At 37.4% G+C, this 26,591-nt stretch overlaps 1 protein-coding gene across 1 annotated transcript in view; it reads left to right on the top strand.

Annotated features, from left to right (window-relative positions):
• The window catches only part of LOC139718002 (double zinc ribbon and ankyrin repeat-containing protein 1-like), a 76,038-nt gene extending 49,676 nt beyond the window's left edge, over window positions 1-26,362 (top strand). Inside the window, exons 17-19 of the mRNA XM_071629490.1 lie at window positions 2,289-2,369; window positions 25,485-25,612; window positions 26,107-26,362. Coding sequence (XP_071485591.1) covers window positions 2,289-2,369; window positions 25,485-25,612; window positions 26,107-26,362 — 465 coding nt within the window. The remainder of the gene's footprint in view (window positions 1-2,288; window positions 2,370-25,484; window positions 25,613-26,106) is intronic.
• The last annotated feature ends 229 nt before the right edge of the window (window positions 26,363-26,591 follow it).

Below are 26,591 nucleotides of genomic sequence, written 5' to 3'. Positions count from 1 at the left end.
TCGCGACGGCGAAAGTGGGGGTGCGCCGTATACATGAGTGTGCCGTATACGCGAGTTTTTACGGTAGTCAAATTTTGTAAAGGCCGTGTCACACCTTTCCGGGCAAGTCTTGCGTGTGACTTGCAAAGAACAATTTTTACGACCCGGAGGTCCCCGTAGATGAGCCGCACATGACAGTACCTAGCATGTATCTCACCTGTAGACGCCCGAAGGTGTGTACGCAAATCTTTTTACCCGCAATCATGTTTAGGCCCTGGCACACCTTTTTGGGCAAGCTACACAGGTTTGTTGCTTGTAGGGATTTTCCAGCGTACCGGACAATTTCTGAGGGCTGGCAAGGATTTGGGCAAGTCAGTGTATGTGTCTTACTTGCTGGAAGCGTTCTACTTAAATTTTACTTGCGGGTATACTGTGTGACCTGTATACCAGTCGCGTGAGGGCTGACAACTACAGTGAAGGAATTCCTCTGAAGGAATGGCAAAGTCCCATGGAATGTCATTATCTTGGCTGCATATGGGGACTGTGAAGTACCTGCATGGGAGTTGCCTGCAAAGTGCTGCTGCTAAGGGCCTCCTACTGGCGTTCCGCTCCGGGCATCCCCGCGACTCACCCGGAAAAAGTTTTGGTCATGCTCAAAACTTGGCTGCGGTTAAATCAGACTTGCGTGCGCACCTCTGGGTAACTACCGGCGAGATACGCGCTAGGTACTGTCAGGTGCGAATCAACTGCGGAGAGCTACGAGTAGCAAGTTTGTTTCCCCGCAAGTCAAACCGCAAAACTTCCCCAGATCCTGTATGACAAGGCCTTGAGCATGCTCAAAACTTGTTCCGAGTGAGTCGTGGGGGGTTCACTCACAGAGGTACGCGCAGAACACCAGTAAGAGACCCTTACCGGCAGCACCTCTCAGGCAACTCCAGCACAGGTACTTCTCAGTACCCATAAGTCGCTCGTAACAGAAAACGGAGCGGTTTCAAAGCTCTCACGCAGGTCACACGGAATGCACGCAAGTAGAAGCTACATGTAAGTAGCATGCGTCTAGTACTGAAAAAGTGGTTTCTTTCGCGTACAGAAACTTTCGCGGTGTCCATCGGTGCAGACTTTTTCGCGTGTGTTTAAATTCGCGGTCGGTAGTGATAGCATTGTACAAGCTACGAGTTCAAAACATTTTTGCGTGATGTTAAATTCGCGGTTCAACCTCAAAGCGCGAAAAGCGCGAAAATAAAACCTCCGCGAAAAGAAACCACTTTTACAGTAGGTAAGAAACAAGTGCGAAACTAATACAAACATTCTTGTTCGCCCGCGGAAAATCTCCTACGTACTGGAAAATACCTCCGCGCCACAAGCCCGCGTAGCTTGCCGGGAAAGGTGTGACACGTCCTTTAATAAAAATGTACTTGGCAGGTATTTCTACCTGTGTGATGGAATGTGGCCCTATACAAACTATGTAGAAGCCGTCAAAGCTGCCTGGCCATCCTCCAAGTTTGCAATGTTCTTAGTTAGTAGTTTGCAAGAATGCACGGAAGATGAACTTTTTATAATTAGGTGAATGTGAGGTCCCCCGGTCTCTTGTTTTCTTAAAATTCAGAGTATTCTGAGGATGAACTTGACTAAAGCTGCGTTCACACCATGTTCCTGGTGGCCACGGCAGCTCCATTTGCCTGAAACGTAGTGCGCCGTGGGTAGATGAGACATTTTCCTGTTTCCCCCCCTTCGCATTCTAGTCTTGTTCGTTCCAGTCCTTGCCCCGGTCAGACGCTGTTCTCATGGCATCTGGTCAGGCTAGATTATCAATATTTTCAGTCGCGTCCCGCTATGGACAGCCCCCAAGTTTTGTTACGGCCTGTTACATGCCGCCTCATTATGTTGTTTTCACTCTGTTTTATCACTGCATACAAGATTCCTCATTAGCACCGCGACTGCCGTGGTAAAATTTTTTGACAGTCTAAAAGTCTGATGCAGCATTTACGGCAATCACGGCCAGTCGCGTTTGCCTATCCAGTCTCACCTTGTTGTTTCGAGTCCGTCCCGTTTTGTCCACTGTGGCCTGAAATGGGGCTGCCGTGGTTGCCGGGAACATGATGTGAACACAGCTTAACAGCCAAGCATCCCTATGATGAAACTTTTTGGATGACTCATAAAGCAATTATCTAAAGTCAAATGATCGGGACACAAATGGTGACACATTGGAACAAAAATTGAGTAACATGTGAGTTTGTGACTAGATGGTCACAGTCCTTTCTCAAAGACATGAGGCAGCTGACATTGCTTTTGTCTTGGAATTGCTGCAGCCTTCTGACAAAGACCTCCTGAGGGAAGTTGGGCCAAAAGGAAATGGTGATGAAGATGAAGTGGAGAGGTTATTAGAAGAGGTGAGTTGTGTTTTGTTTTTGTTTTTAAACCTTAGATACAAATGCATGGCTTCTAACTGTGTGATGTAAAACGATCTTTTTTCTTTTATTTTTAGGACAGAAGAAACTTCTTATCATGAACACACTTACACAATGCTCATATACACACACAGACATAGCACATAAAATACTAATTTTTCATACTTGTTACATTTAGGATTGGCAGTTATGTGGCTGTAGTTATGCAGCTGGAATTCATGAAAAGTATTCTTCTTTCATTAAATGAATAAATCTTGAATAAATTTTGATGCAGTATGCATATATAAATGTATATGTGTGTGTGTGTGTGTGTGTGTGCAATTTCCATTCTGGAAAACATAGCTTTAAGGCCCGGTCACACTGCCCAAAAGTCGTGTAAATGCATGAATCACGCAAGAAATTTGGTTGTGCGTGCTTGTCCGTCGAGAATTTTCGCTGATTTACGTGATGAAAATCACTGATGAATTGCGCAAGAATTACGGAAAGATCACGCAAAAATCTCTAACAAACCACGCACTTTCAGCGCATAGGCACGCAAAGGCCCCAAATAGGGCAAATTCGTGGTTGTGCGCAACGACTGAGGTCCACGGAAAACCACGCATAATCTGCACATTATTACTAATGAATTGCGTATGAATCGCACATGATTCGCGCATGAACGCGATAGTGCAACACTTTCGGGAACGATCACTGAACTTCCACGCATATTTTGTGCATTGTTCGCGTAAGAACTATGCAAACTACGCAAAAATTACATAAAACAGCGCAATACTGCGTAAACTTTTACGCGAAGCCAAGTTTTGAGCTGCTCAAAACCTGGAATCGTGTAAAGTGCTGATCCGGCCCACATCGGCGGACAACTACCAAGGTTCCACGTCAGACAAACTCATGAAATGCGCAAATCGCGCATGTATCATGTAAGGCTTGAATTTCTTACGTGATTCGTGCGTTTAGGCGACTTTTGGGTAGTGTGACCGGGCCTTTAGGGTGTTCAATTCATTCCTTCTGCACAAATGTTGTGATGTATTTTATTTCTTCAGATACACTTCTCTGTAAATCATAAATTCTTCAGTTTCTTAAATGAAAGGGATTTATTATTTTTTTTGTCTTGTTTCTTTACAACTTTTGAGTTTGTATGGTTTTATGATATGAAACTATTTTGTTTTTCAAAGTAGCATAAGTTCAGATCATGGAATGTAGGATATGGATGAAAATAAGAAAGAAAAATAAAGTCAAAAATTTACAAGACAACGTTGGTGCCTGTCATGCAACTTGGTTCACACCCTTCAGTGAATATGCTTCTCATGCAATTATTTTGCAGTATTTCAAAACTATTTGAAACAAAAACTTTTTGACAGTAATTTTTCAATAATGTTTTCTGCAGAAAGTTTATGGTGAACCAATGTTATTTTCGCAGATGTACTCTTATAATCCGATGCTACACACTAACCCATTTTTCTACTGGTCTGACCTGTCTGTCAGACCAGTAGGTACCCTGTTTTTCCATTTTGTACTGATCCTTTCCTTAAAAAGTCACTGGTCCCACAGGGATTTTTACTGGTCCTGAGCCATTAGACCAGTGCCAGTTTGAAGCATTGTATAATCCCCCCCCCCCCAAATCAAATCATATGCCCCATGTACAGTACTATTTTCATATTGTCAATATGTTATCATGGTGTCCAGTATTATCTACACTGTGAGATTTTTTTTTTTTTTTACCAGTATATAAAAGAACTTTAAGATATTTACACTTAGAGTCTTGTTTTCTGATGTCGAGAAAAGTATTTGTAACTCAACACATTCTGTTTAAATCTACAAGGCAGCAAGTGCAGTTGATGCTCATTGCTATACTCTTGGCATTTTCCTGGACCTTTTCAAGTCCTTTGACATCATAGATTATGATATTTTTCCTCACAAATTGTTGATGGTTAAAACAATGCAGACATTGTGTGAATATGTATAGGTCTGAACCATTCAGAACAAAATTTGGCATTTTCTATGGTGCACCGCTGTATTGAAAGCAGCGACACAATGTTCGCTCCTGCGACAATTGCTCCTGTATCATTTTCTCCAAGGACTTGAAGTTAGGGTTGTGATAGGGTGTTAGGTTTAATTTGATGTGAGGATTATAAATAGGGTAAGGGTTACATTTGTGGGTCAAGTTTGGCTTAGCATGCAGATATTCCGTGGGATGAATTATCACAGGAGCAAATGTCACAGAACCATTGAATGCATAGATTCAGTTTTAGTACTTCACTTTTTGCTATTATGTATGCTGTTGTGGTTGTTGCTTTACCATAAATATGGTATTGGATTGTGCTATTGAGTTTCCCAAAATTTGCATAAATTACATTTCTATTTTTTGTTTTAAATCTTGCTGAATGGAAGTCTGTGACATCATAAAAGACACTAATGATTGTGGCTAAGTTGCCCATAGGATACCATGTTCAACAACTTATTTTGTTGTGCTTGTGAGCTCCTCACATTGTTAAGCTGACTGATTTTTCATTTTCTTTTCCATGTGATTTTGATAATTTTTGATGTGATTTTGCTGTAGTTTTTTTTCTGTTGTTCTGTTCAGCATTTTTATGCCTCCACCACGAAATGGTGCCGGAGGCATTATGTTTTCGGGTTGTCCGTCCGTCCGTCCGTCCGTCCTTCGTACTTCCGTCCGTCCTTCCGTCCGTCCTTCCGTCCGTCCATCCGTAATGAATTTTGTGGCAAGCGTAACTAAAAAACCTTTTGAGGTATCCTAATGAAACTTGGCATGTATGTGTATTAGGGGGTGAAGTTGTGCTTATCAACTTTTGGGTGCACATGCGCAAGGTCAAAGGTCAAAAGGTCAAGGTCAAATACGTAAAATTTCACTATATCCTCCATATCTATGCATTGCCTGAAGATATTTTCTTGAAACTTAGTATATGCATGTATTGCCCAATTAAGATTCTATGGTGAAAGTTTGGGGTCATGAGATCAAAGTTCAAAGGTCAAAAGGTCAAGTAGAAATATTAAAATTTTACTTTTTTCTCTGTACCTTGGAAATTGTTCAAGGTATCTTCAGGGAACATAACATGTACTAACTGGCAGTGATTATTTAGAGAATTTAGGGTTGATGGGGTCAAAGGTCAGGGGTCAAAGGTCAAGGGCAACACTTCAAAATTTTACTATTTCTCTCATATTTATGCAATGCCAGCAGGATTATTTTCTTTTTTACTCTTGGTGTATGCATGTACAACCCAATAGAGATTCTCTGTTGAGAATGTGCTGAACTAACTGTTTCTTTTCTCTGTTGAGAATGTGCTGAACTAACTGTTTCTTCCTTATCTAGGAAATGGTTCAAGTTATTTTGAAACTTACTACATATTTTTGCATGTTCTGCCTGACGGTGATTATCTTAATATGATTTCTAGGGTCAAAGGCCAGATGAAAATGGCAACAATTTACTATTCAATACAGACATTACACTTTTTCTCCATACCTTGAAAATTACTCAGTGCATAAACTTATGAGTGGATCAAAGTCAAGGTAAAGTTCTTAAATCTCCAAATACATGCTCTCCTATCCATCAATTAAACCTAGGTCAAGGAAGGTGAACATTCAACACATTTGTGACAAAATTGTCATTTTGATATTTTGCCAATTTTGTGAAAATGTAATCACACTTTGTCCACATGTACTATAGACCTATTAAGAGAACCATGCATTATGGCGGAGGCATACCAGTCGCCATTTAGTACGGTAGCGACATTTCTAGTTCTTTTTGTGTTCAATCTGTTTTTTCTTGTGCAATATGTAGGATGTATTTTACACTATTCTGTAATGTTTTGCATTGACTTAAAGTTTGTGCATCCTTTTGCAACCCTGAAAATGGGATTCCTTTCAAAAGCTTGTATATGTATAATTATGGTAGACATGGCTTGATATAAGAAGTGGTCCGGGGGCCCCAGGGTCACTAAAAATTTATGTTGGGCCACCAATTTTTAAAAAGGCTATCTTTTGATGGCCTGATTAGTCAGCTAAAATTCCAAATGAATTTTTAGATCTCCTCCTATTTCAGGCCACCAAAATTTCAAATTCAGAGATTTTAGTGGCCCAAACTGATCACCAGAGAACAAAGTTTGTGTCAAGCCCCGTTAGAGTTAGTAGTCAAGGCGCTAATTCCTGTAAGGGGCTTAAATATGGAGTTCGTTTAACCTTCAACCTTCCCCTCAGAAAAGGTTTAACTGCATGGGGTGGTCGGTTGGACCCTCTTGAACACCCCTAGGTAGTATGTGGTTCCAAATTGTGGTATCAATAAAATTTTACAGGCTACTTTAGTTGTGACAAGACCTTGTTGGTCGTAAAAGAGTCTGCGCGTGCCAAGACTACTACACGCGTCACTAGTGATCCCCGAGGTCACTCTAAAATGAGTGAAAATAAAAATTTTCACTCAAAATTCACTCCCAAGTTTTCTCTAAATTCACTCTTTTCTGTTATTCACCCCTTGAAGAGTGAAAATTTTCACTCGATTTTTTGGAGAGTTGAATATCACTGGTTTTACTCTCTGTATATATGGTAAAGATGTTAATTTCTACATGGGTTTTATAAACATTTTTTAATTTCTTTTTTAACTTTTTAAAGAAATATTGTGCATACTGAAAAATGTCTCCATAAAAACATAAGACTGTTTAAACATCGTTCAGAATATATAAAAATAAGTAAATAGACAGCAAAATAGACAAAATTGTATCAAAATCGAAATAATACACTTTGGCGCATTACACTACTGTATACGCTATAATTTTCGCGTACATTAATTTTCGCGAATTGCCGCTGTTACACATTTTCGCGAGTGGTTAAATTCGCGTTTGGGGGACCAGAGAAAATATGAAGTTACAAAGAAAGTGTGAATTTTCAACTTACTAGCAAATAAGAATGATACTATACACTGCATGAAAAAAAAACTTACCAAACTCTGCGAACTAGTAAGTTAGAATTCAACATTTTTGAAGTGGTTAAGTCCATCGCAATAGATTTCTGACGAGTGGTCCCCTTGCGATAATGGATTGGCTCTCTACAGTATTCGTAAGTAGACGTGGACGTGCGTAAACAAGCTTAGCCAGTATGGTTTGTTCGGTAAGCCGTGACATGGTATTCTAGTACTGAAATGTTCGTATCATCAAGGCAAGGGATTCATTTTGGAAGGTAATATTTTCGCGTGTTGTTAATTTCGCGAATAGCTCCCGACTCGCGAAATTCGCGAAAATAAAACCCCCGCGAAATATATAGCATATACAGTATGTCGACTTTGATGGCCACCATCTTGAATTTTTTGAGTGGTTGATATAAATTTTGTCTTAAACTATCTATAACAAGGTTGGTGCCAAGTTTCAAGCTTCTATCTCTATTTGAAAAATATTTTTTGCTTCACCTTCGCTGCTTCAGAACAATCTACTTTAAAATAATAGCGACCAACGTTACCTACCACTTGGCATGAAAAGTTAGTTTGCAGGCACAAACCCTTGTTTGTCGAAGAAAAAGTCCAACGGTCATTCTCTGATTAAAAGCAAAGCATATTCTTGGATGATATTGGTAAGTATTGCATTGTTTTTATTAAACTCTGAGGTGTATATACTGTATAAGCTGTTATTTTCGCAAGGCTTTCATTTTTGCAAATTTCGCGAATCACTGTTGGATTGTGAATTTAACAACACACAAAAATGTCTTTATGCGTGTGGATGATAGTGCATTTCTGTTAGCATCTGCATCAATTTCGCAAAAACAACATCTCGCGAAAATGTGTATGACCTCCTCATTTGGGGAAACATCTGTTTATACACGAAAATAACAGTGTATTCAGTACCATCTAGATTTCATACATGGTATCGGGAGAGATTATTCTTCAAACATGAAAAATTTTGTGATGTTTGAAAAAGGGATAGATGACCTTTAAATCACAATTTTCATTTTGGTGAATATTTTCACAAAGTAACATCCCAAATGATAGCATTGATACCACCCAACTTATTTTGTTCTTCATCAGCCACTGCATGCTGGAGATGGTTGTTGGTAAATGGTTGAAAATTGGTGCTCTTTGAAGGCTGGGTCCAAAGTGAAGGTGTCCATCTGATTCCATTCATTAAAGTCCCTCTTAAGTTGGGGTTTCTCAGTCAGTTATCTCAATTTTGAGAAGGTCAGAATATAATAACTGAAGTTGTGACTGCCTTGTCATAGTTGTATTGATGACATAATGTTGCAATCCTCAGGTGAGTGTTTGATTTTATGTTAAAGCAATACAGATGACACTGTTCAATGTGTAGTCATTTGTGTGTTTGTGGACAAAGTGATTGTCTGAATTAGACAGAAATGATGACAAATTAGAGCAAGTGAAAAACCTTTCATGTAGTTTTCTTTGGCAAGGTAACCCACATCTGTATGAGTTCAGTAGTTACATAGGTACAAGCTTGAAGTACTGTCTCTGTCTGACACATGTGCAAGTCATCAAGCAGGGGTCAAGTGGGAGGTCATAGGTCAAGGTAGATATTTCCTGATAGAGGCTTATATAATGAAAAATATCCTGAGAGATAATGGCAGGGTATTGTGGGAGATTGAAGTGAGTCAGAGTGCAGAGGGAACTGTTATATCTTCTCTTTCAACAAAACTTGATACCTACAATATGTACAAAAGGGATTAAAAACAGCTGATCTGTGTGATAACTTTCTCAGTAAGTCTATGAACTTGTATGTTCTACCTTTAAAAATATAAGCTACTGTCACTTCATAATGTGAACATAATCATGCATGTTAGAGTGTGGTTAATACCAAAATTTGTTTCTGAGCTGTCCACCAGGTCAAAGAGAGTGATGTGTGATCACATTGTATTGGACAATTCCATGGTAACTGAGGTCACAAGGCAGAATTTTCGTGAAATTGTCAACATTGTAGTTTTGTGAGTGAAATACTTTGAGCTTGGAATTCATGTAGATATATGAATTAATGAGAGTGAAGAATAGGCCGAATTTTTGTACACAAACTGCATTTCTTATCACACATGAAGTGAAAATGATGTGTCTATTAATTGACATTATGAATGCAAAAAGGACATGGAAAATCATGGTGTAGATTCAAATTGAAATATCTCATGTCCCTGACTTGTAAAGTTCATGTTTCATTTGACGATTTACCTCTTAGGTTCTTTAATAGGAAGAGTTGTGTAAAATAATAAACAGTTTAGATATATGACTGTCCTTAGAGAGCTGTGACAACTTTCCTGAAGACATGACGGTAACTGACGTTACATAACTGACATTATGCTTACATTTGCCATAGGATTTACACAATTGATTGAGAATAGGTTCATAATATTTTATAATTCGGACTTTTTCAGAATGATTTGTCAGCTTACCTGAGCTGAAGGCTCAAGTGAGCTATTGCAATCACTCTTCATCCAGTGTGCATCATGTGTTAACTTTTATATTTTCATCTTGTTCTTGAAAGCCCCATGACTGATTTTCACCAAACTTGGCAGGTATTGTGCCTAGGAGTGTAGGATCCCTTTTTTTTTTTTTCAAATGGGCACCATGTCTCATCTTGGGGCCCCCAGGGGGCCCACCCCCCCCCAAAAAAGGAATCTTTAAAAATCTTCTTCTCTAGAACCAAAAGAGATAGAGCTAAGTTATTACTTTGAGTTAGTGCATTGATGAGTTTTTTTTTCAAGTTGTGTGTTTATGTAAATTGATATTGTACTCTTAGCATACACTGAAAATATGACAGATATGGTTGTTAACATGCAATTTGTTTGTGGTAATGGTTGCAATTTGTTTCTAATGTGCTATGGCAGTTGGTTACTCTGATTTCAATTTGATATTTAAGAGCTTTGTCAAAATTTGAAATGAAAGCAAAGTCAACAAATTTTGAGGCAGTTGCTATGTTTATAAATACATGTGTTAGCTGAAAAGTTCTGCTGCAGTGCAAAGTAATACCGTTGCTCGCAGGTCCTGAGTTAGTTCTTGTGCCTTCATTTGATTTAAAAAATGAGTGAAAAGGTAGCACATGGCACATACTGTTGAAGCTTTACATGTCTTCAGTGGTTGGCTGTTTATCACTCTTATTACTCTGAAATAAAATTCCACTAATGTCTACAGCTATTATCATCTCTGTTTCTTGTATCTCCCTCATACCATCCCTTTCTGAATCTGTATATTCCCTTCTGTCATGCTGTTTATCTTTTGTTACACTGCAAATCGCACACCATTGTATTTGTGAGGTAGTTTATGACCCATATTTCTAAACTGACAGATAGCGGAATGCTTTGAAGTCTTTGACAGCATTGTGTAAGTTTGGGCTGGTGATAACTTGTCAATTTGACAGAGAGTGACCTGTTCCCAGCCACAATAGATGCTCTTTCATTTTCTGCTTATCTCTTGATCACCCTATCAATAGCCCCACCAATGACCATTCAACTCCCCAGAAAAAAAAAAAAGTTATTCGCTTGGAGTTGGTAAATAATTTGATAAATGCACATTAAAGCTGCAAAGTTTATTGTCAAGGAACCAAGAGTTGATCAGTATTCTCTGACTGATTTTCATATGCTTTTGCCTTTTTGAATAACTCTGGAATGACTTTGATATCACAAAGAATCATAGTGCATTCATAACAGACATCTGATCAAAGCTTTTGACCTATAGATTTATACCCTAGTTAATTCTCTGATGTATTACTCTTGCAATTATAGCTATGTCGGCCATTGATATGTGACCAGCTACAACAATAGGATCCACAAGTTGAGCCAGGTCGATTTTCTGAAAATGACATGACATTATACTCTTACTCTTCCGCTTAATTTCATATTTAACACAACTCATAAAAGCACTCAGCTGCGGAGATATTGATGATTTTATTAGACCATGCCGAGTGGTCTAAGAACTTAGAATTTCGAGAAAACCACCTTCAAAGGTTTCTTTCTGATGCAACTGTGAGGTAAGAAAGTTTTCACCTGACGACATCAGAAGGTCTGCCCATGGGCAAGTCCAAGATAACACGCGCGTTACGTATGGGACATTCAGAGACTTTTATGACCTGAAAAATAGTGTTAATGGCCTTTGATCATATTGAACTTTATCATGGTGATTGATATTTAGGAGAAGTATAATCATGTAAAAATTGTGAAAAATGACCTTGACAGTTATATTCTAGAAGAGAAAATATGTGCCGTTACGTATGGGACCAGAAAAATTTTGTTTTTTTGAACATTTTTTTCAACCTCAAAACTCTCTGAAAGTATTTCATTCTACAACTTGTAACTCACTGTGATGAAAGTCACAACACTCAAGATTATCACAGGTAAGTTTCATGTCATTAGGCAAAAAGCTCTAATTACAGGTTCTAATTAAAGACAGACATGACGTGTTACGTATGGAACAGTTACGTATGGAACAGTTACGTATGGGACACTTTGTCCCCCATTCATTTAGTGTGTGGGGAACCATGTTTATGGGTATTTTGCATAATTATTGAAGTAAAATCAGTTGAAACTACTCAAATACTGATCCAGATTGTCAAGGAAACAATATTCCCCAAATATTCACCATCATAGTCATATTCAATCATATTTTTATATTTTTATGACCAACCTAAGTATGCATGCCCTTTGTCCCCCATTCGTTTAGTGTGTGGAGAACCATGTTTACTGTATGGGTATTTTGCAAAATAATTTTGCAAAATACCCATAAACAATTTTTTGCATAATTATTGAGGTGGAATCAGTTGAAATTACTCAAATACTGATCCAGATTGTCAGGGAACAATATCCCCCAAATATTTACCACTATAATCATATCCTATATTTTTATGACCAACCTGAGTATAATGCCCTATTTTTATCAGAATAGTTACTACTAAAAAATTGAATAGTTTAAAGTGTTTACTTCTATTGATGAAGGGCAGTTTGCCATTTAGTTTCAATAAAAACAACTTGACACAAGAAATATCAATTTTAATAGATAAGCAATACCTGCTGCGTGGAATTCCAGTAATCGAGTAGATGTATGATGTATGTCTAGCAATCAGGTCATTAATTTGAGTCACACCAGTATGTATACCCATGAATTTTGTTGTGGCTACTATTGAAAACTGAATAAGGACAATTTGTGTATCACTTGCAATAAGAAAAAAAATCATATTACTTTTTTTTTTTTTGATATCACAACCATTTCAAATTGGATCTCCATCAAATTGACTTTGAATTCCTCTGGTCTTAGAATTATATGCTCTTTAGTAATTCATATTGGTTTCCAGTCATCTCATAAAATTTTGAAAACTGAATCCCCATTTCTACAAAAACTATACCATCCCTTTAATGCTGATTTTCATTGCGTATTTTGCCATCTTCCCCTTCCCCTTTCTGGAAATTGTTCAGTCAAGTACATGTATTGTTTCAAGTGTCTATAACTCAAAAAGTACATGTAGCTACAAAGTTGGGATGCTTTCTTCAGGATGATTGACCATTTGTGTATTGAGAGACCTTCCCAGCTAGCTACTTGCATTCACATGCAATATATATGAGGATGTCTCATACGTAACGCATTTGTCCCATATGTAACATTATTTCAATGCCTAATAAAAAATATTTCTTTTACTGTTTTTTCTCTTTTCTATGGTATTTAATTTCTCTAAACAGTAAATTAGAACTTTCCAAAAGGGCATTCAAATAACCTTAGCAATTTCACAAAAAACCTAAAAAAAATGACCTCATGTTGTTACGTATGGGACATCTCATGATAGGACACGAGCTAATTTGCATAATCATTTGCATAATTCCTAAATTTTCATACCAAGTTTAACTATTTGATGAACTTCTTATGTCCACATATTAATCAAATATCATTTGCTTTCCTTTGAATAAATATGAATTTTTATAAATGTGCCATACGTAACGCTGTGTTTTACATTTATGCAAATGAAGCCCTTGAAATTTGCATAGATTTACATAATATCATTTTTTTTCCTCCATGGAAATCAAAACTTCAACTCATAAGCTTCAAAATGATACCCATATGTCAAAATTGAGCAAAGATGAAATTTTGCCTTCTTTGAGGACCTTATCGTGGACTTGCCCTCATAGCAACCTCCGCAATGTTCATTGAAGCTCAGTGCCAGTGGTCTACGCATGACCAATCAGTAATCAGATTGCCAAGCACTGACCAATGAGATCACTCCTTTGTTGCTAGGGGTGGAGTCTATCTGTGGCGCTAAATCCAAATCTTCGGACATGTCCCGGGATATGTTTCTGTTCCGTTTAAAGTTGAAAATCATGGCCCAGAAAAACACAAATTTCTTGCACTTTCTTGATCATTTAGCTTTTAAATTTCGGCAGATGATAGACAAAACATTACACTACAGCATTATTATTATAAAAAACAGAAATTTGATGGTTTTGACCGATTTTGATGACCTGACTTCAAACTCGATTTTCTCGGCTCAGCCGTCAGCAACTTTCGGATCCTTTTCTCGTGGCAGGTCACATCATATATGAACCATTTGTGCAGTCATGCGAAGATTTCACAGTAGTTGAGCACAAACTGTATCATTGAGGTCACATCATTATTATCAATGCAATCATGTGAATAACAATTCCTTTTATTCTCCCAGCAAACATAAGGCACTTTTATACTTCTTGGTTGTGATGCCATTTTGTCTTATTGTCTGACCTTGTGTGATGTAATCTTTTGATTAGTTATACTGTGTGATATCATTCACTATGTACAGCTCATTAAAACATTTTCTAAGTTTGTCACGCTATGAATATTATACATACTTGGATGGAACTGGAAAGACAGTGTTTTTGCCATGCCCAAAAAGTGACATTTTTGCTCATCTGTATAATGCTGCAGGTACTAAAATACGGAAGTGGTAAGTAGATACTGTACGTGTACATGTACACAGTAGCTCAATGGTAGTAGAAGAAAGTGTCTATTCTGTAATTCAGAATCTGGTGATGGCTCATGTTAAAGTAATGATTTATCTTGCAAGTATATGACATCAATGATGTCATGTCTTCAGCACATAAGTCATACAATGTACATGATTTTGCTGTACTGGGGTAAATAGTCCATGGGCCAGGCCAGATATTGGTACCACCTGAGGTGGCAAAACCTTTTTGGTGTCATTTTGTTTGTCGGGCATAGATATGCTTGTCAAGTTATGATAGCATAATTTCCAAATGATTAGCTTAGTCATAATAAATGAATTTTTAACCAATTTGGTCTCGTTGTTATATCCCTATACTTCTGAATTGAAACTAACCGCTATACAAAGAAGAGCACTGTTTTCTGTATGTTCCATAGAGCTGTAAAATGCAGCTCTATGGTATGTTCACAGGTGTTCTGTTGTAAACGCGGTGCGCTTAGTCTTTATTCAAGGCAGCAAAGGGAATATCCAAAGTTTATGATGTCCACAGTGCTTAGTCTTTATTCTAGACGGCGAAGGGAATATCCAAAGCTTATGATACAGTGTATATCCTTTTATCTAAAAACAACAACAACAACAAAAGCAATTCCTCGTGAATTTTACTGTATTTTTCAATTATTTATCATTTTCTGGCAAAAACGCTACGGTGAAAACGCTAACACCACGCCAATGTCGCTTTATTTTCATCCAACAATAAAAGATAATGCAAAAACAATGTACCGGTACACTACAATACATTATAATGAATAATGCTGTAAATAAACAGAGTGATATTTGTTTAAAACTGATGTATTTGTTTAGAGGGTAGTATAAAAACAGTATAGATAATCCCTTTTATGAGGAACTTTAGATATAACGGTACATTGGTCTAGATAAAGACTAAGCGCACCGCGTGACAGCTGTGGACATCATAACCCTTTGGATATTCCCTTCGCTGCCTTGAATAAAGACTAAGTGCATCACGTTTACAACAGAACACCTGTGGACATAACGGAAGACAGTGCTCTTCTTTGTATAGCGGTTAGTTTCGATTCAGAAGTATAGGGATATAAAAACAAGACCAAATTGGTTAAGAAATCATTTATTATGACTAAGCTACTCATTTGGAAATGCTATCATAGCTTGATAAGCATATCTATGCCCGACAAACAAACTGACTCCAAAAAGGTTTTGCCACCTCAGGTGGTACCAACAACCCATTTTTCGGGTCTTGGCCCATGGACTAAAACTGCTGTTTACTCTGTGCTGGCCATTTTCATGGAATGACTTACCAGACATTATGAAATGTATACCATTAGTCTTTTGTCCTTTTAAAGGAAGTATAACAGTTTCTCCTGAATCTGTAACTTTCTTTGATGCATGCATGAATGAGTTAAAGATATAATTTTGCCTAGTCACTTGTTTATTGTTTGTTATGTCATAAACTGTATTGTCCAGTGTATTCTGTATGTTTTATTGTACATAATTTTTGTTAATACTAGCAGGGATCAGCCTTTGAAAGGCCTGTTGATTCCTCCACTTTTGATATATTTATTGCATCTTGCATGATGCAAGTTGCAAATATTGTAATGTGTAATTTTCTTTGAACTAACTATGTGGAAATAAATGAATGGAATTGAAATAAATTAAACTACTGTCCACTATGTCTATACTGAAGGTCTGCTAGGCTTGTCAGCATTTAGCATCTAGAATAAATCCTGTATGCCTTGAATTTTTACTGCAACCTGAACCTGATCAAACATCTGTATTGGTAATGTACCTTTCGTTGCTGGGATGACAAGACCTTGTATCTGCAATTTTGGTGAAAATGACATTTTTTGATTAATTGTCAAATAATGGGTTAAGTGATATCTTGTCCAAATCCCAACTGTCTTACTCCCAAAATGAAGCCTCCACGGCATGTCAAAGGAAAGGCTATCCCATTCGCCACAGTGCTTTGGCCGCCATGTTTTTTGGCTCTCCTGAACATTTGACATTTTGTAGATACGAGGTCTTGTCGCCCCAGCGATGCTTTGTAATCTTTAGAGACACCTCCCAAAAGTTGTTTTAAAACTCTTTCAGCTTATAAAACTTTACTTTGATAGTAATCATTGTCATTTCAAGGCATAATGTATTTAACCTGATACTGATTGTGTAGATAAGGCCGCATGATGTACAAGATTTGCCAATAAGCAAGACATTATATTCTTAGAATGTGTTGTAGATCTACAGTGTACATATATGTTAACATGTAGGTCTTCAACCATACCTATACATTGGTCACAACTCGAGTCTTTGAATTGGTTTTCCTGTAGGTCTTAAAACAAGTTCCGACATCTGGAGGTCTTTGTACGATTCTCTACATGGTTCTCTTTTATGAAAATCACAATATATGATATATGAGGCCAGAAAGAGAGATAGCATTACTGAGGTCTATCCCACATATGATACACATGTTAAAGGTCCTGTTTACCTTTGGGAACAGTGATTAAAAAATGTCAAGATATGACATTTAAAGGGAGGGTATAGTTTTGGTTGAGCCTTAACTTCAGGTTTTTATCATTTTTTGGTGAGGTAGTGAGAAACCTCTTATGAAATATGAAAGGGCATGTAGTTCCAAGAAGAATTTAATGTTTATTTGATGAAAATTGGTTTTTAAATGGCCGAGATATCCAAAAAATAGCGATCCTGATAAAGTGTGGGACCCACATTTTATTATGATCGCTTTGTTTTACTTTGTTTTTGGATGTTTCAGCTATTCCAAACCCGATTTTTATCAAATAAACATTGAATTCCTCGTAAAATGGTATGCTCTGTACTATTTCATATGTGTTTTCTTTGTATCTCGCAAAAAAGTTAAAGCCCAATTTTCATCTCCACCAATACTGTAGGTCTGTTGTACCACAAGACATCCTTTCATATAAAATTTTCGCGATAGAGCATAAAATATAAGGAGAGATGTGTATTTTTCTCAATAAACCGTAACTGTAGACGGTTTAGTCTGGAAACATTTTTATTATAACTATTGTTCACATTTTGTAGATTTAATGATTTACTTAACAGTGATTTTACCGATTCAGATTTTTACAGTAGTTTTTACAATGGTAAATTATTTGCCCTCAAGTGCTGGTGGTGTCTTTGATAAAGCTCAGTCTATGAGTGCCCAAAATACTGGTTGGATTTAATACCAAATCAAGTTTTCAGATATTAGCATCCTCACTATTATGCTCACAGTGACAGAAGTGTGTGGTACCGAAAGAATCGATGATTTCATATACGAGATTCTGCGTCATAAACCCACAAACATTTGCAGTTTACTTCTGTCATTTAGCTTCCATTTAGCCAATGGTGGTACAAGAATATAGTGCACATGGTGTAAAACTGATCATCTAAACAGTTGAGGATGTTTGAAAAAAAAATGGTAGATGTAAGTCCCTTGTCTTGTACTGTATTACCAAGAAGCAGGATGCTTTGATACATGCAATTAGATTTTTTTTTTTAAGCCTCCACCACGAAGTGTCGCTGGAGGCATTTTGTTTTCAGGTTGTCCAGCCTTTCCATCCGTCCTTCCGTCCGTCTGTAATTAATTCCGTTGACAGCATAACTTAAGAATCATTTGACGTATCCCAATGAAACTTGGCATGTGTATGTATGAGTGGATGAAGTTGTACCCATGAACTTTTGAAGGCACATGCTCAAGATCAGAGGTCAAAAGGTCAAGATCAAATGCTCAGATATTCACTATTTCCCCCATATGAAATGTCTGAAGGTATTTTCTTGAAACGTAGTATTAGTTACCAAATAAAGATTCTCCAGAAAGAGTCTTGGGTGATGAGGTCAAAGGTCAAAGTTAAGGAGAAAATGTTAAAATTTCACTTTTTTTCTCCAAGATGATATCTTGCAAATGGCTCAAGGGAGTTATACAACAAATGGCTCAGGGATCAGGAAACTGTCTTTCTCCATTTTTGACTAGCCCACCAGAGGTGAGGGGAGACTAAAGGGATTGCCTGTCCGTCTGTCGTCTGTCCGTCTGTCGTCTGTCCGTCCGTCGTCCGTCGGTAACGCTACAAAAACTTGAATAACTCTCTAGGGTTAGGGTACTGCGTTTTGATTATGGCTCAACACTGTTGATCTATTTCTGCTTGTGACCAAACTTGGATGGTAGATGTCCCTTGGGGAGTTCAAGATCACCATAAGGTCAAAGCTCACAGACAGGGGTCAACGAACTTTAAGGGCCCAATGTTAAGTTTTTACAGCATGTTTCGATTATGGCTCATAACTTTTGATCCCTATGTCCATTTGTGACCAAACTTGGATGGTACAAATGTAAATGTCCCTTGGGGAGTTGAAGTTCATCACAAGGTCAAAGGTCACAGACAGGGGTAAACAAACTTTTAGGGCCCAATATTAAGTTTTTACAGCATGTTTCGATTATGGCTCATAACTTTTGATCCCTATGTTCGTTTGTGACCAAACTTGGATGTTAGATGTCCCTTGGGGAGTTGAAGTTCATCACAAGGTCGAAGGTCACAGACAGGGGTCAACAAACTTTTAGGGTCCAATGATAAGTTTTTACGGCGTGTTTCGATTATGGCTCATAACTTGTGATCCATATGTCCGTTTGTAACCAAACTTGGCTGGTAAATGTCCCTTAGGGAGTTGAAGGTCACCAGAAGGTCAAAGGTCATAGGCGGGGTCAATGAACTTCCTGGAGTTAGGAAAACATTAATTTCTTCTACGCGAATGGGCGCGCATTGTTGTTTACCAGTATGCCTCCACCCACACAGTGCAGCATTTAGTATCATATTTTAGGAATCACTCTGAGGTTGGAACATCAGGTGGTCAGTCAGGTGGCTTGTCGGCCAGTTGGTAAAATAATCTTGTTGATCGAAAATTTGGCATGTGTGACCGCTATCATTATGCACCTTGTATCGAGTAGTCCATTGCCATGGTGATGGCAATAAAAAAATCATGCAAAATGTTATGGATCAAATTGCTCTCTCAGTTTTAAAGCAGCGCAGTTGAAATCCTGCACATGTGATTAATGTAATGTGTACATGTAGGTGTGCTCAACATCTTTTTGGTGAGCTGTTGCCATGGCAACAGCTCAGTTTTTACACAAGTCATACAAAATTTTGTGGATAGATCTGATCTCTCGGTTTTTGAGCGTTTGACTTGAAATTTGACACTGTATGTGACTGAGCCCTGTAGTATACAGATGAGCAAACTTCATCTTTTATCATTGTCCAAAAATATGTTGCCATGGTAACAGCATTTTTTTAAAATGAAAATCTTATCAATTGCCAGTGGATTTAGCCAACTCCTTAATTTTGTGAGCATTTGAATTGAGATTTGGCACACGTGACCAAAATGTATTTTAGAAGTGCAAAGCTTTTCTTTCGTCAATGTTGAATAATGTGTTGCCTGGTAATAGCATTTTTTTTTAGCATACAAAAAAAAGTGGATTTAGTGTACTCTTTCATTTTTTGAGCATCTGGCTTGAAAATTGGCACTTATATGACCACTATAGTAGTATATGTAGATGTGCCAACTTAATATTTAATGAATGTTGAGCAATGTGTTGCCAGGGTAACAGATTTTTTTTTTTAGTTCACTTGAGCTAGCCAAAGGTTCAAGTGAGCTATTGCCATCCCTCATCATCCGTCATTCGTTGTACTTCATCTTTCATATACAGTTAAACTCGCATAAGTCGATCTTCTCGGGACTGAGCAAAACACATCGACTTAGGCGAGTTTCGACTTGTGCGTAAGTCGAAAAAAATCGACTTACACTAAGTTACAGTTACACCACACGTACATATTATGTATAATGTACATGTATGTTGTCTACTCTGGAGCCGAGAGCTGGAGCGGTGTGCCCGATATTTGCCCTTCAGCAAGACACTTTATCCACATTGATGCAGGCCAGGACTCCACACTAGCTTTTATTTTGGTGGCCCCAAAAGGACTGATGTTTATTTTTTGGTGGCCCGAAAAAAAAAAACAAACTAAACAAAACTAAATCGGTCCTACGTTCGGTCCGAAAGTTACCATTATTCATTTCTGATTGTAACAGCAATCATCCACCATTTACAAGTATTTCAACTCTTAACGTGCCATGGTCGCCGAACAGCGACCTTAGTCCTGACGTGCCATGGTCGCCGATCGGCGACTAAGAACAGCGAGAAAAACATTGATCATTTAGGTTCTTGTGGTACCGTAATGTGTTACACCAAGCAACTGCCAATGATATGTACTGGCAGCTGATTAGCATAGCCATCCTTTCCTCTAAAAATATGAGCATGCTTACATTGGAAAATTTTGAGTAAATACACGATTTTTCAGCTAGATGTATTTTTTTCACATCGGGAAAATCCGCAGCGGGCGCACCCTCTGCGAGATGTGTATGGATCAAAACTCTCATAGATAAACCACGCGTGTGTATGCTATTGACTCTGCGTGTATTGTCTATGCGGTTCTACTCGCATTGTTCCGCTTGGACGCTGTCCTGCGGGAAGCTGCTTTGATTTTGTCCCTCAAAGAGGGTCAGCTTTCGTTCGTCGGTCAAGTCTTTCATCCTTTTGTTTTGGTGAACGTCACTAATCGTCCCCACGCTAGCATAGGAATTGCGCGCGGACAAAGGCCTACCGATTTCAATAGAGTACGCCCGCCCGCGGTCCGCTTAGACAAAAGGAGGATTAGCAGGTTCTTCCTTCTCAGGTGGACAAAAGACACTATTCCAGGGCCCGGGACAATTACTTTAGTTTCAAATACAGGATCTGGGACTAAGGGACTCAGATTTGGGAATGGATTACTGAGGCAGAAAGAGAAATTGCTTGGACAAAATAAACAGCTAGTATCTTTGGAATCATACAATTCTAGAAGGCAAGTTTGTTATCATTTGAAAGAGGAGATGTTGCTCTAAAACTTTCTCACAGAGTCAAGGGAGCGTTCCATTGAAGAAAAAACATGACTGACTCTTTTTTCCCATACTACACAAAAATTTCTAATATTTTTTTTGATGTATCAAATATTTCTGCAATATTTCAGATTCATAACACCTTCCGGAGCTGAATGTTACCGTTAATCATTTTCAAATGTAAAAACAAGCAACCGACATTCTTTCTAGGATCTTACAGAGCTGAATATCATCCTTATTAATTTCCGAACGTGACAGCAAACATCCGCTTTTTATTTTATCATCTAACTGAGCCGATTGATACCGTTAATCATTTCCAAATGTAAAAGAAACAATTTGTTACTTATTTTAGCATCGTACGGAGCAGAATATTACCGTTATTCGATCTCCAAATTCAAAAGCAAACACCCGACATTTATTTTATGATCGTAAGGAGCCGAATGTTACTGCTGTCCACTTCCGAAAGTGAAATGAATCATCTGACAATTATTTCAGCATCTTAAGGAGCCGAATGTTATACTGTTTTTCATATTCGAACGTCAAGGCAGACATCCGACATTTACTTTACCATCAAATGCAGCTGAATGTTATTGTTATTCATTTCGAAATGTTAAATAGCAAATGTCTGATATTTATTTTAGCATCTTAATTATGGAGCAGAATGTTACTGCTATTCACTTCCGAATGTAAAAGCAATCATCTGACATTTATTTTGGCATCTTCCGGAGCTGAATGTTACATGCTATTTACTTTCGCACGTAAAAGCGAACATTCGGCATTTATTTCATCATCGTACGGAGTTGAATATGATTGTTATTCATTTCCGAACGTCAAAGGGATCATTCGACATATATCTTAGCATTTTCCGGAGCTGAATGTTATTGCTATTTACTTTCGAACGTAAAAGCGAACATCCGGCCTTTATTTCATCATTGTACTGAGTTGAATACTATTGTTATTCATTTCCGAACGCTAAAGCAAACATTCAACATTTATTTTAGCATCTTCCGGAGCTGAATGTTATTGCTATTTACTTTCGAACATAAAAGCAAACATCAGACATTTATTTTATTATCGGACGGAGTTGAATACTATTGTTATTCATTTCCGAACGTCAAAGCAAATATCAAACATTAACTTTACCATCCAACGCAGCTAAATGTTACTGTTATTCATTTCGAAATGTAAAAGCAAACATCCGACAGTTATTTACCATCGTATGGAGAAGAATATTACTGCTATTCATTTCCGAACGTATCCGACAGTTAGTATGGAGAAGAATATTACTGCTATTCATTTCCGAACGTAAAAAAAATCATCTGACATTTATTTTAGCATCTTCTGGAGTCGAATGTCATAGCTATTTACTTTTGAAAGTAAAAGCAAACATCCGACATTTATCTCATCGTCGTACGAAGTTGATTATTATTGTTATTCATTTCCGAATGTCAAAGGGATAATTCAACATTTACTTTAGCATCTTCCGGAGCTGAATGTTATTGTTATTTACTTTCGAACATAAAAGCAAACATCAGACATTTATTTTATCATCGGACGGAGTTGAATACTATTGTTATTCATTTCCGAACGTCAAAGCAAATATCAAACATTAACTTTACCATCAAACGCAGCTAAATGTTACTGTTATTAATTTCGAAATTTAAAAGCAAACATCCGACAGTTATTTAGCATCGTATGGAGAAGAATATTACTGCTATTCATTTCCGAACGTAAAAACAATCATCTGACATTTATTTTAGCATCTTCTGGAGCCGAATGTCATAGCTATTTACTTTTGAAAGTAAAAGCAAACATCCGACATTTATCTCATCGTCGTACGAAGTTGATTATTATTATTATTCATTTCCGAACGTCAAAGGGATAATTTGACATTTACTTTAATAGCATCTTCCGGAGCTGAATGTTATTGTTATTTACTTTCGAATGTATAAGTAAACATCCGGCATTTATTTTATCATCGTACAAAGTTGATTATTATTGTTATTCATTTCCAAATGTCAAAGGGATAATTCAACATTTACTTTAGCATCTTCCAGAGCTGAATGTTATTGTTATTTACTTTCAAACGTAAAAGTAAACATCCGGCATTTATTTTATCATCGTATGGAGTTGAATATCATTGTTATTCATATCCGAACGTCAAAGCAAACATTCAACATTTATTTCAGCATCTTCCGGAGCCGTATTTTATCCTTATTCATTTCCGAACGCAAAATCAAATATCTGATAAAAATATGTTGCCATGGTAACAGCATTTTTTTTTTTGAACGAAAATCTTATTAATTGCCAGTGGATTTAGCCAACTCCTTAATTTTGTGAGCATTTGAATTGAGATTTGGCACATGTGACCAAAATGAATTTTAGAAGTGCAGAGCTTTTCTTTCGTCAATGTTGAATAATGTGTTGCCTGGTAATAGCATTTTTTTTAGCATACAAAAAAAAAAAGTGGATTTAGTGTACTCTTTCATTTTTTGAGCATCTGGCTTGAAAATTGGCACTTATATGACCACTATAGTAGTATATGTAGATGTGCCAACTTAATATTTAATGAATGTTGAGCACTGTGTTACCAGGGTAACAGAATTTTTTTTTAGTTCACTTGAGCTAGCCAAAGGTTCAAGTGAGCTATTGCCATCCCTCATCATCCGTCATTCGTCGTACTTCATCTTTCATATACATGTATGTTGTTAGACATCTGTTGTGCGCAAACTTCTTACATTCTCAGTTTCTTGATGACCCCATGACAGATTTTCACCAAACTTGGCATGTAGCATCCCTAGGAGGATAGAATCTCAATTTGTTCAAATGGGCACCATGCCCTCACTAGGGGCTCCCTGAACCTCCCCCCCCCCCCCATTGAGAAATCTTTAAAAAAAAGAAGAAGTGACAGAGCAAAGTTAATGCTATGAGTAAGTACATTGATGACTGTAGTTTCCAGTTTGTTTGTGGCAGATTCAGTGGTCACCTTCTTGAGGCCCTGTGGGGAGTCCAAATTGGGGCCTACATTTTACATTTTCATCTTCTTCTTGAAAATGCATCTATAGTCAAAATTTCACCAAACTTGGCAGGTATTATCGCTTGGGTGATATAGAACATACGTTTTGTACACACTGTATATTTGTCCAAATTGCACCATTCCCAACCTGGGGATCCTCTGGAGCAGTTATTTGATGAAAATCGCTTCATTGAAATGACTTAGATATCTAAAAGCAATGAAAAACAAAGAAATCCTAATAAAAGTTGTTGCCTGTCAATTTTATTAGAATTGCTTTTTTGGATATCTCAGCCATTTCAAGGCCAATTATCATCAAATAAACATTGAATCCTTCTTGAAATTACATGCTCTTTCACAGTTCATAAGAGGTCTCTCATAATCTCACCAAAATTTTTTTTATAAACCTGAATCCTCACCTCAACTAGTACTGTACAGTCCTTTTAAGCAGTAAGTAATAAGCTAGGCTAGTGCTGTGAATAAGTAAGATTGGTGATTGCAGGTTGCAGTTTGTTGGTGGCAGGTTGGGGGAAAAGGGGGGGGGAGGAGGAGATGAAAATTAGGGCAATTTTTTACATTTATTCATCTTCTTCTTGAAAATGCATGGTCAAATTTTCACCTAACTTGGCAAGAATTATTGCATGGGTGATCTAATAAGCTATGCTAGTGCCATGGATAAGTTAGAATGGTGACTGTAGGTTGAAGTTTGTTGGTGGCAGATTTGGGGATGGGCATGGGGATTTAAATGTGAAGGACACATTATTTCGTCAATGTTGAACAATGCATTGGTTTTTTCTTCAAGTAAAAGCTTACAAAAATGTTGTGGATTGAGCTAACTCCCTCAAGTTGAGGTGATAATCACATTCAGTGATATTTCTAGTTTTTGACTGGATATGACTTTCACCGTTTGAGGTATCTAGAAGCCAGTAATATGAAACTGATGAGTAACATGTACATTGCCATGCTAAAATTTAAGTAGTTTTCATGAATAAATGTAGACTTATTGATGTTTTGTGATAGCTTTTTTTGAAAAACATTCATTGTTGAGTCATGAATCTTATTATTTTTCTATACAACCTGATTTTTTAATATCCCATTTTAGACTTCTGGTTGGTTTAAGTGCCAATGTGCATGAACACTGATTTAAAGGCAATCTCAATTTTTAACCCATGGGAAATGGCAGCTGAGGACATTTTGTCTAAATTGTTTGGGTGTACATGTATTTGATTTTCTTTTCTTCAGGGAGCTGATCCAAACTGTGAAAATACTGATGGAATCCCAGCATTGACTGTAGCAGTTGTCAACAAACATTTCCAGTGTCTGCCTGCCCTCATCTCTAGTGGTGCAGACAGCCACAGAAAAGTTGGACAGTAAGTCATATTTCCAACCTGATCAAAGTAACCCTAGCATTTTCTCTTTCTTGCATTGATAGAAGATTTACCATATATGTATAGATTAACATAGCTTCATTAAAAGTTGAATGCTTCATAATAATGAACATTGATGGATAGGTTTCTAAACCACTTTGAAAGAGGTGTAACAAGAGTCCATTCTCAGAATAATGAGTGATGGTTCAGGGCTGAAGTTTACTGTAAGGAAATCAAAACACATTTTCATGAGTAAGAGCATTCTCTGTTGTCTTGGTACAGATATTAATATGGCAAAGCACGGCCAGTCAAGAGAAAATACAAAATTGAAGGCCAAAATCATTGCAGTTAGTAGGATTTTTCTTTCATCTATAAATTTATTGTCACAAAAGTCCAATGTATCAGGTACACGGTAGGTAAGGGACATTATCTTGGAGGCCCAGTTAATGTTAATTATATCAATGACATTATTATTTCTTATTTGATCTCATTGACAGGAAGGGAAACACAGCTCTACATGAAGCTGTACAACTTGGCTATGATGGGAAGAGAGGGGTTGAGATCCTCCTCAGTAATGGCGCCAATCCAAAAGTAAAAAATAATAGAGATGAGACACCTGTAGCCATGGCAACTCGACTGGGCAATGAGGGTATCATCAATGTGTTTGCTTCTACAGCTGGTCAGGGAATGCTGGAAAAGATCAAGAAACAGTCATTAGCACGTACAAAACCTATTGGTGAAGATGACTTCTAGGCTGCTTGACAAACAAGCTTATGGACAAATTTCAATCTTTGTATCGCATTAGCATTTGCATTGATTGTGAATTCAGGGTTAAAAAGTTGTACAAGTTCTATATCTGGAATGCCTAATGCTAGGAACATGAAAGGAATATTTTTCCTTGATTTTGTTGTATTTATTTATTTTTTTATTGGGGGGGGGGGTGGAGTATTTAAAATGAGAGTGCAAAACATTTTTGTAAACT

Source organism: Diadema antillarum, unplaced genomic scaffold, assembly GCF_040938485.1.
Source record: "Diadema antillarum isolate AM-2024a unplaced genomic scaffold, OU_Dant_1.0 scf00000087, whole genome shotgun sequence".
NCBI lineage: Eukaryota > Metazoa > Echinodermata > Echinoidea > Diadematoida > Diadematidae > Diadema > Diadema antillarum.
This window is presented reverse-complemented; position numbering and strand designations above follow the sequence as displayed.